At 45.3% G+C, this 10,913-nt stretch overlaps 1 protein-coding gene across 1 annotated transcript in view; it reads right to left on the reverse strand.

The window, feature by feature from the left end:
• LOC106563534 (mothers against decapentaplegic homolog 6) overlaps positions 1-10,559 on the reverse strand; it is a 20,800-nt gene extending 10,241 nt beyond the window's left edge. The window contains exons 1-3 of the mRNA XM_014129216.2: positions 8,979-10,559; positions 7,588-7,644; positions 6,607-6,693 (exon numbers count right to left, since the gene is read on the reverse strand). Coding sequence (XP_013984691.2) covers positions 6,607-6,693; positions 7,588-7,644; positions 8,979-9,762 — 928 coding nt within the window. The 5' untranslated portion in view covers positions 9,763-10,559. The remainder of the gene's footprint in view (positions 1-6,606; positions 6,694-7,587; positions 7,645-8,978) is intronic.
• Positions 10,560-10,913: the final 354 nt, after the last annotated feature.

Raw genomic sequence — 10,913 nt, forward strand, 5'->3', positions numbered from 1 at the left:
TGAGTAAAGGTAGTAACATACAGAGAGAAGGAGAGAGAAAGAGACTGAGTAAAGGTAGTAACAGAGAAATGGAGAGAGAAGGAGAGAGAGAGAGAGACTGAGTAAAGGTAGTAACATACAGAGAAATGGAGAAAACATGCTAATAGAGAACTAAATGCAACATGACACACCAAACCAGGATCTCCACTTCCTGTCTGTTGACCTCAAAACTCTCAGTAATTGTCTTGTAGCTTCCAGACTTCCTACACTACACTGGAGAGGAGAGGTCTGTGTTCTACAGGCATGTAGCTTCCAGACTTCCTACACTACACTGGAGGAGAGGTCTGTGTTCTACAGGCATGTAGCTTCCAGACTTCCTACACTACACTGGAGAGGAGAGGTCTGTGTTCTACAGGCATGTAGCTTCCAGACTTCCTACACTACACTGGAGAGGAGAGGTCTGTGTTCTACAGGCATGTACCTTCCAGACTTCCTACACTACACTGGAGAGGAGAGGTCTGTGTTCTACAGGCATGTAGCTTCCAGACTTCCTACACTACACTGGAGAGGAGGGGTCTGTGTTCTACAGGCATGTAGCTTCCAGACTTCCTACACTACACTGGAGAGGAGAGGTCTGTGTTCTACAGGCATGTAGCTTCCAGACTTCCAACACTACACTGGAGTAGAGAGGTCTGTGTCTTACAGGCGATTTCACAAGCTCAACATTGCCAGTTTTTAATAAAGTTTTCCAGAGTTTTTCCGTTATCTAGATGCTGTGACCACTCTAAAATGGCTTCCTTTCCTCACCATCTTCAGGGCGGCAGGCAGCCTAGTGGTTAGAGCATTAGGCCAGTTAGCAGAAGGTTGCTGGATTGGATCCCCGAGCTGACAAGGTAATGATCAGTTGTTCTGAACAAGGCAGTTATAACCCACTGTTCCCCGGTAGGCCGTCACTGTAAATAAGAATTTGTTTCTTAACTGACTTGCCTAGTTAAATAAAGGTAATGTTTTTTGGACCACTGCTAGGTAAAAGGACTGGATTGGTTTCAGCCTTACTGCTTTCACCTATCAAATCCTTTTAAATCAGTGGTTGAAGAGTGAAAGGCATCTGCTTCCAGTTGTAAAGACCCCCTGTAGTGGCGCTAGTCTAAAGGTAGTGGAAAGCAGCAGTGAGCCAGAGCTCTGTTGCTAGCTCTGGACCTATGTGCTCCCAGTGAAAAAGAGCCGCCATGGAAAATATTTGAGGAAATGGCAAGCGGTTAATGGGCCAGCTCTTAATGTTGAATTCCATACTCTAATGTGTCTCAGTCATGCATAAGAGGAAGTGTTGCACGCATGCCAGGGACCATGCTATCGCTTCAGGTCAAAGGGACAACGCTATCATTTCAGGTCAAAGGGACAACGCTATCGTTTCAGGTCAAAGGACCCCGCTATACCTTCAGGTCAAAGGGACAACGCTATCCCTTCAGGTCAAAGGGACAACGCTATCCCTTCAGGTCAAAGGACCCCGCTATACCTTCAGGTCAAAGGGAACCTGCTATCCCTTCAGGTCAAAGGGACCCCGCTATCGCTTCAGGTCAAAGGGACAACGCTATCCCTTCAGGTCAAAGGGAAAACGCAATCGCTTCAGGTCAAGGGGACAACGCTATCGTTTCAGGTCAAAGGACCCCGCTATACCTTCAGGTCAAAGGGATCCTGCTATACCTTCAGGTCAAAGGGACAACGCTATCCCTTCAGGTCAATGGGACCACGCTATCCCTTCAGGTCAAACAGAGAACCCTGAGATAGGAAGAATAATGTTTCTGTAGGGACCAGGGGCCCTTGAACAACTCTGGCCCTAGAGGGTCCCAGACACTGTAGTATGCTGGTTTTAGTATGTAGTAGTACATTTTCATCTTTGACGTCTAATCAGAGATGAATTGATACCAGGAAGTTCAGGTATGGCTCCATTAAGTGGCAGCTAAAATCAGACTATGGGCTTTAAAGACTTGAATTGTGCACCCCTGGTGTGGCTGGCAATGTGGCTGAGAATGTAGTCACAGCATAGAAAACACACACACGGATTTCTACAAAACCTCGTCCTGACGGTGATACGTTCGAACACGTATCACCTGTAACTCTCGACCAACCCCTCCTCCCCCTCTCTCCCCACCCTCCTCTCCTTGTTTCTGAAACACTCCGGCCCCCCTCTTCTCTTCTCTTCCCAGCATTCCAGTGCCGTGCCCCCACAGTCAAAGGGCCAATTCATGGCCTGGCGCGGCTACAAGCGCAGACAGGGGCTCTGAAGCAGGATGTTGTTTGACTGATTCCTCCTCGCACCGCTTAAACCAACAAGCCGCAAAAAATATGATTTGGGAGGGTGGGCAAAGAGGAAGTGGGTCCACTCACCTAACCTCAAGACTAGAGTGCAACTCATACCCAGTCTCATTACTGTAAAGCAGCTAGCTTGGATCTAGGATAGGATCTAGGATAGGATCCAGGATAGGATCCAGGATAGGATCCAGGATAGGATCCAGGATAGGTCAGAGCAGTACGGGAAGCTCATGCAGCATAATTACCTTGAACTATCTGGGCTTTGTGTAGGTCAGTGGATAATATAGAGAGGTGGCAAGGAGAGGAAGCCACTTCAGTCAGTTTGACACAAGTTATCTCTCAATGCAATACCACCAGCAGTGGAATATCTCCTTTATGCTCTCACACTTTGAAGAAACAACACGCAACAAATATAGTTACCTTCGTGAATCAACATCAAACGGTCCCTGATATCTGCCTGATCTTACATGGTCCCCCATTACCTTGGGTAGGAAAAAGGGTTGAGCTGGTATGCTTTGCTTATGTCTCTAGTCTCCACATCAAGTTTAATAGATCTCTTCCTTGATAGTGTTCTTGTGTAGAGTGCTGAGTTAGCCTGTGTCCTGGTAGAACCCCTATGAGAGTCCTCAGCGCCGATGTTATCTCCACCAAGTCAGTCAGACAGACATTCCTGAGCGTTTCACACAAGGCATTGCCCTGGCTTTCCCATGAATGAGGCCTTAACGACAAACAGGCCTGTGACACACGGTTTACCCTGTGTTATTTACAGACCTTAGACCAAAGGTGGAGATAGCTAGCTCGCTAGCTGGCCCCCTAAAAGCCCTAAAAGCTTCCAGTTGACATTTCCATTTGTAAAGCAAGGGACATTTTGGCGTCTGTTTTCAGGTTACGTTAACTGATGGAATGATAAAGGTCTGTGCAGAATGTATGCACCACACCCTGCCTGCTGCAAGGCTTTCAAAGCAACACAACTGTTTTAAGATGAATAAAGAGAGGAGATTATAGATTATCCAACCAAATGCTTTCATTCTTTTTCTCCACTTTAAATCACAACCTTTTGTGAATGTAGTCAAACTGATCATTTGCAAAGTATAAAGACAAATTATTTCACAATAATCTAATCCATACAGATAAACTAAACTGAGGCTGAATTAAAAAAAAGTTATGAATAGGTTGATTTCATTTGACCTTTAAACGTTGAGGTATGAAAACATTTGTATGTGCCTGCTACACTCCTTCCTTATTCCCCCCTCCTGTCATTTTATCCAGCCTGGGGGCGGGGCAGTGAAGGGACCACACAGACGACCTTTGGTAAATTGATCTTTCCATTTCCACTCAACTCTCCTGGCCAACAATAGGAGAAGCCCTCCCTTAGTTATCTCTGGGTCACTGGCTCTGTGTGCCTGCTACAAATTACAACCAACATCAACATTGTGGATTGACAGGACTGAATGCACTCACTTTGAATCAGAAATGTTAACCTCTTCCCCCAAAACTCCACTTTCAGCAGATTCAGAAGTAAGCTAAAGGTGTTGGAGTTTGTAGAACCAACAGTAGCTAGGGAATGTGCCATGATTCCTGTAAACAGTAACAAGAGAACGAAACATTTGGGGAGTAAAGAGTTCGGGAACGACACACAACACACTAACTGACTGAATGACTATGGAGGCTCATGGCAGGGCTTTCAGGGCTGTTTTGATTAGCTATGAACAAACAGTCGGCTCAAGATAGGTTGGACATAACGCTAGTTCACCTTTCAACACCCCACGAGCTGGGCAGGGGAGTTTGATGGAGTGAGTCTGCGGTCTCTCTCCGCACTACAAGGACCCCCAGCGTAAACAAACAGGACTCGAGTTCCAACCAGAGGGGACTGTTTCCTGCTTCAGCCAGCCCTGCTGGCCAGCCCCCCAAAGCCCCTCTTACCAGAGCTCTGCTCCACTCTGCTTTCCAAAATGTCAACCCCCTTCCACTGCTCAATTACCCAGAGGAATGGAGGGATTTGAGGGAAGAGAGAGAGGGAGTGGGAGAGGGGGATGGGGAGAGAGAGGGAGTGGGAGATGGGGAGAGAGTGGGACGAGGAGAGAGAGGGAGTGGGAGAGGGGGATGGGGAGAGAGTGGGAGTGGGGGATGAGGAGAGAGAGGGAGTGGGAGAGGGGGACGGGGAGAGAGAGGGAGTGGGAGAGAGAGGGAGAGGACCTAGCAACATTGCTGTGGGATCTAGATTGTGGGAGACCCCCTCCATCCGACTTTCACAATAGGAGCTTTATGCGGCCCAGTCTTTGGTTGTCTTAATAGGCTTTCAACAGAGGGAGTAAAGCACAACATAATAACTTAATTAACTGCAGAGTTTGCCCATTTATGCAAACATACAGATGGGGGGCCAATATACCTTAGGCTAGGGGTGTGTGTTTGGGCTGCCATACTCAAGACTAACTGTTAACCCTTTCTAGTTTGGAGGTGAACTGATGCCCGATAACATAATCCACATAGGTAGGTGATGAAACGTGGGCGAACTCGAGTGAAATTTATTTCAGAAATATGCTATTCATAGCATACAATGTTACTGGTTGCATTGACTTTTGAAAAACATTTGTGGGACTTTTTAAAGGGAAGAGTAAAATGATGATGGAAGTATTCCAGAGGCCCCTGGTGTTAGGTCTCCTCATCTGGACCTCATTTCCATACATGGCAACAAGAAGCTAAGCTGCTTATGTTGTGAGTGCTTCTCTGGTCGCTGATGATGTGTCAGTGAAAAGCAATATGTGGTCCAGGTCTAGTATTGACAGCAGACTAGGTCACCAACATGGTTCTATCTAAGTCAGGGTTACTGCTCAAAACTGGATTAACACAATCCTGAGGTAACTGTGATCAAATCTTACAATGACAATCCCTCCCATAGCACAAGTTGAGACCAAAATTGCTTTAAATTCAGTATAAATAATGTTGCCGTTATCCGAACAACAGTAAAACATTATAATGCTCAATTGTAGTTATTTCGTTATCACCTGGAGTTGCTTTATTTGTCAATAACATGAGCATGTCCATGAATACATGTATAGTGGTCGACAACTGGCAAGGCCAATAAATAACAAGCAACCCCACCTCATAAACAACGCATTCTGGGAATTGGGTTTCCACTTTCCAGCCCCCATGCTCCTTGTCCGCATTGACCCTGATTTATGGCTCATAGCGTGTTGATACTTGCACTCTATACTCCTCTTTACCTTTATGGGAGGGGGGTGGCCCTACTCCCGTGTTCTATACTCCTCTTTACCTTTAGGGGGGGCCCTACTCCAGTGTTCTATACTCCACGTTACCTTTAGGGGGGGGGGCCTTACTCCAGTGTTCTATACTCCTCTTTACCTTTGGGGGGAAGGGCCCCAACTCCAGTGTTCTATACTCCTCTTTACCTTTAGGGGGAGGGGGGGCTACTCCCATGTTCTATACTCCTCTTTACCTTTAGGGGGGGGGGCCCTACTCCAATGTTCTATACTCCTCTTTACCTTTAGGGGGGCCCTACTCCAGTGTTCTATACACCTCTTTACCTTTAGGGGGGGGCCCTACTCCAGTGTTCTATACTCCTCTTTACCTTTAGCGTGCTCATACTAATAAGAACTGGGTTGTTTTCTTTCAGGGCAGGCACACCGTAGCAAAATGTTTTGCGATGGTAAACCTGAAACAATAATTTCTTATTGGTCAATTTCAGTCAGTCCCTCCCTGTTTCAGTCTAGTTTCTTCCATTTGGAGCCTAATGAACACAGCCTAATGAACACAGAGCAGCACTCTAATGGCCCCGATACAATTATTTATTTAACCCAAGTTTGGACAGCTAAGCTGTCTTCATCAGGATTTCATCTGAATACAAACATGATTAATGCATGGCAGATGTACTCATACCCCTAGCAGATCTCTCTATCAGTAACACACTGCTTCCCTAGCAGATCTCTCTATCAGTAACACACTGCTTCCCTAGCAGATCTCTCTATCAGTAACACACTGCTTCCCTAGCAGATCAGAATGATTGGTTGATTGGTTAGAAGTGAACTCCACAAAAAACAGTGCACAGCACAGCACAAACCAAACTAGTACAATTCATATAATCTTCTACTGTATTCCAACATTATATTAACCAACAATACAACCCCATCCCAAACAACAATAAAGGAATGAAATAAGTGTATTTTGTGTTAAACTATGTCACTCTTTCTATCAATGGACTGAATGCTAAATCAATAGCCCCCAATGCTAATGTTGGCCTATCATTCCGTGGTAATAAGTCTGGAGCATGGAAGCTGGTTGACAGTAGCGTCTCACCTGAGAAGAGTCTTGGCGTGACGTCGGGGGAGTGGGGGGCCACAGTTTCAGTGTACGACAGTGTTGAAAGTGTTGAATCTGATAGTTCTGCAAAGGACAGAACATGACAGGGGAGTGAAATCCGGAGCTCCATGGAAACCATTGTAACCATAGACTTCGGCGTTAACTACTGTCCAGAGAGCGTTGTGTTGTGGTCCTACTATGACGCCATGTTCCTCAAAGAGAGGTGTGAGGAGAATACAAAATGAATTTGAAGCAGGAGAAAGCAGGAATAATGTACTGGCACATGACTAACTTTGAGGTAAAAGACCCTACATTCCAGCTGCGGTAACACTTCATTTTCCAGCACAGAAAATAAGGGGTATAACTTAGATTTTTTTTTTAACGTTTATTTAACTAGACAAGTCACTTAAGAGCAAATTCTTATTTACAATGACGGCCTACCCCGGCAAACCTGGACGATGCTGTGAAAAATGTGCGCCGCCCTATGAGACTCCCAATCATGGCCAGATGTGAAACAGCCTGGAATCGAACCAGGGACTGTAGTGATGCCTCTTGCACTGAGATGCAGTGCCTCAGACCACTGCACCACTTGGAAGCCCATGGTATATATTTTTATTTAACCTTTATTTAACTAGGCAAGTCAGTTAAGAACAAATTCTTTTTTACAATGACGGCCAACGCCGGCCAAACCCGGACAACGCTGGGCCAATTGTGCGCAGCACTATGGGACTCCCAATCACGGCCGGTTGTAATACAGCCTGGATGAAGTGGGAACAAGATGTAATTACTTTTAGTTTTTCACAACTATATAAATGTTATATTAATAAATATAGAATTACTTTAAAAGACAAACAAAACTGTGCTGGGAAGTAAAATGTTACCAAAACTCCATTACAGTGAAACCCCTTGTGAGCTTAGCAGATATCTCTGTGGCTTACTGTTGCTGAGGGGGAGTATGACTGTTGCTGCCTGACTTACCCAGTGGCTTGTGTTCATCTGAGGGAGATAGTCGTGAGTAGGGGGGTGGTGGTGATTCTGAAATACAAAATATGTGTGTTAGATGCTTGGTACTGCGTAGAAGTACATAGTTAGGTATCAGAGCATAATCTGTTACTATATGAAATAATAAGTAACGTGGATTACTGGGAAAACACAGACAACAATCTGCATATGTCTGTAAAAAAGAAGAGGTTGATGGGTGAATGGGCAGATCAACATACAATTCTTCAGACAGAATATAGAATAAAAGATGAGACATTCACAACTCTGTTGAATAAGCACTTCCAGTGGTTCATAACTAAACACGTAATTACATCTCATATAAAACATGTTTTCAGGTCCTATTTAAACGGCTATAAATAAAGAACACAAAAGAAAAGTAGGCTACATGCTGTCAACGGGCATTTTCCATACATAAAACCAAGAAAGCTAATGGTGAACTGTCGAAATAGTTGTCTGGGACAAAGAAACAGGCCATGGGAACGGAGTGGATATAATGGCTGCGGGTTCTTTAAGAGTGGAGGCAGTAATTGCTGGAGTACTCAGTCAGTGAGATACCCAGCTAGTCAGTCTGGCGCCAGCAGTATGCAAACTGTATATTATCACCACTCCTTCACCTAAATAGCAAGAGGGGGACCTCCTAGGGAAGGAAAAAGAGCCTTTCATAGCGCTACTTCAGAGCGATCTTCAAATGGATAACGTAAAAGCTAAACAAATGAATAGAATCGATATCATGAACTAAAACATTGAAATAGAGGAATGTGTGCTTAGCAGAGAAAATATTTGCTGCAAATACATTATAAGTCAAGCTCTCCCTTTCCCTCTCGCTCTGTGTGAGTTCAGTGTTGTTTTTGAGGGATAGTGTGCTAGCTACACTTCCTACAGTTGGAATTCAGTTGCTGTAATCATACAATTCGCTAGAAAATGTTAACTCCCGCGCATTGGCTAAGCAACCAAATATTTACAACAATGCGCATCAACAAAACTTCAAGGGTCCAAGTATGTCTCACTTAATCGCAGAGAAGTATAACCCTAAGTGATTATTAATTGGCTTTGTGACTGTGAACGCGTTTTAATTTCACCTCACATACGGTGGACACCTTTAGCGCAGCCTGGCCTTGTAATGAGTCCCATCTTTCACCATCCTCCAGACTTCAGGTAGAATGTGGGCCTGCCTTTTGGGCATCGCTATTTGAGCATTGGCACGCAGTGCTTGGTTATCACGTTTGAAAAGCATCTATAAGTGTAGCTTCACTATGCGCACTTGTGCGCAAACCTATCTAAAAAATAGACCCTTTCAATTTATGCAGATTTGATTTGTGTAGAATGGGTTAAAAGTGTGTGATTGTAACCAATCTCAGTTGTCCTACCTGGCCCACACAAGAGACTGTAGTGATAGGGGTTACAGCACACCGTTTCGCTGCTGTCCAATGCCCGGAAGCTTTGACAGTGGCACAGCGCTTTGAGTTGAGTCGAGTGGTGCAGGTCAGTCCATCGGTAGAGTTTACAGAGCAGAAATGGGGGAGATGTCGAGTGGACACCTAAACGCAACTCCGTCTGGGGTACCAGAACACAGTCACTGGGCATCCCTCCTTTCGACTCCACCGCCTCCAACAAGGCATCCAGCGGTTTCTCCTTGAGTCTTTTCAAAAGAGCATAGGTAACGTTCTTGACTTCTTGCTCGACCACCGAGCCAGTATTCCCCTCCCGTCCCGTGAGGATACCGCCATCGCGGGGACTAGAGTTTCGAATACCCCGGGTCAAGACGGGGCTCCGAGGTCTAGGGTCCCTGTCTCGAAACAAACAGCAAGTAACCGTTCTACTGTCATTCTCGTGTTCTGGCTGAGAGCCTCGGTGATGAGGGACGGGCACACACATGGCATCCCCCTGACCATGGTCCGAATTGTCCCCCGGCGCCGACTCTGCGCTGTCCGTGAGCTCTGTGTTGCACACTTCGTCGAAAGTTCCCAGAGATGGCGAGGCACGGGTCACCGACCCGAGCTCCGTTTTGGGAATTTTTTCTGGGTTACTGCCACACGAACCGTCCAGAAACGCCTCGCTTCGTTTGCTTCTCCCATCTCCCCCGTCTCTGTCTGGGACTAAACGGCTTCTCCAGAGTCGCCGTATAAGACCTGAGCGTTTCGACCTGAACATACGACAATTTAGACCGTTTTGGATGTGTCGTATTGTTCCCGTCCAGGTCTGTGAGGATTCCACATTGATTTATGGTCTCCGCACAACATTAATGTTTTGTAAACGGCGCGCACTACATGCGCAGCCGGGGGTCGTAGATTTATGACTAACTCGCAGCATTAGAATGTAAATTACGGTTGTATGTTGCATTAAACAAAGTCAAATGTAACGAGATTACACAGCTAAACAGAATGCGACATACATGCATTTACTGGTCTGTTATATCCTACAACCATATAGTCTACCAACTCAATGAAAACGTGTGTCTTTACAGAGGCTACACAATTCCCCAAGACTATCTTCCGAGCAGCAATTCATTATTCCTCCAATAACTAGGCTATAGCTACCACATGAAACGACAGCAACATAGTTCGTTTTTTCTTGGATTTTGAGCACCCTTGGTTAAATCCTTCGCTTTAGAATCCTTCTGACGGCACATCGATGGAGTTGCTTCACCACGAAATAATCCCAAATAATCCTTGCCGCATTCAGATTCCAATGTTATTTTCCACCGTAGTGTAGAATAATCCGTTTGCAACCCCGAAATAAAAAGTTTAGATTGAGTTTTTATGCTGCTCAAACAAACGGATGCAGATGTAGCTACTCCGATTCAAGACTCAGGAGTGGTTTAAAGGAAAACTTGAATTACTTTGCTGCCAGTCTCACTTTCTGCTATTCTTTTCGGATACACTCGCCCGTACACACACGGGGGCCCCAGGAAAGCTCTGGAGCCATTGGTTGATTCCCATCATGTGCCAGTCTAGACACTTTGGCGGCTGTGAGCCGCACTGATTGTTGCGCAAACATGGTTTCAAGTTTCTTAACTCTTAAAGGCGCAACATCCACCTTTCTTCTCTCAAACTTTCAACTCTTCCCACGAACTTTATATCACACTGAACATGTTTACTAACCTACCGAAACATCAATGCACACATTTATCTCAGGGAAACACTTAATACTTAATGACAGAAAAACACCCATTCAGTAAAATACTGTATGGAATCGGAATTATTTCTGATATTCATTCTATAAAAGCACAATCTGCACAGAGTGATTTTCTCTTGAATTTGTGTCATTTAGAAGCCCGCAGATACTGGCAGTGTGTGCCCTGT

This window comes from Salmo salar, chromosome ssa11, assembly GCF_905237065.1.
Source record: "Salmo salar chromosome ssa11, Ssal_v3.1, whole genome shotgun sequence".
NCBI classification, from domain to species: Eukaryota; Metazoa; Chordata; class Actinopteri; order Salmoniformes; family Salmonidae; genus Salmo; species Salmo salar.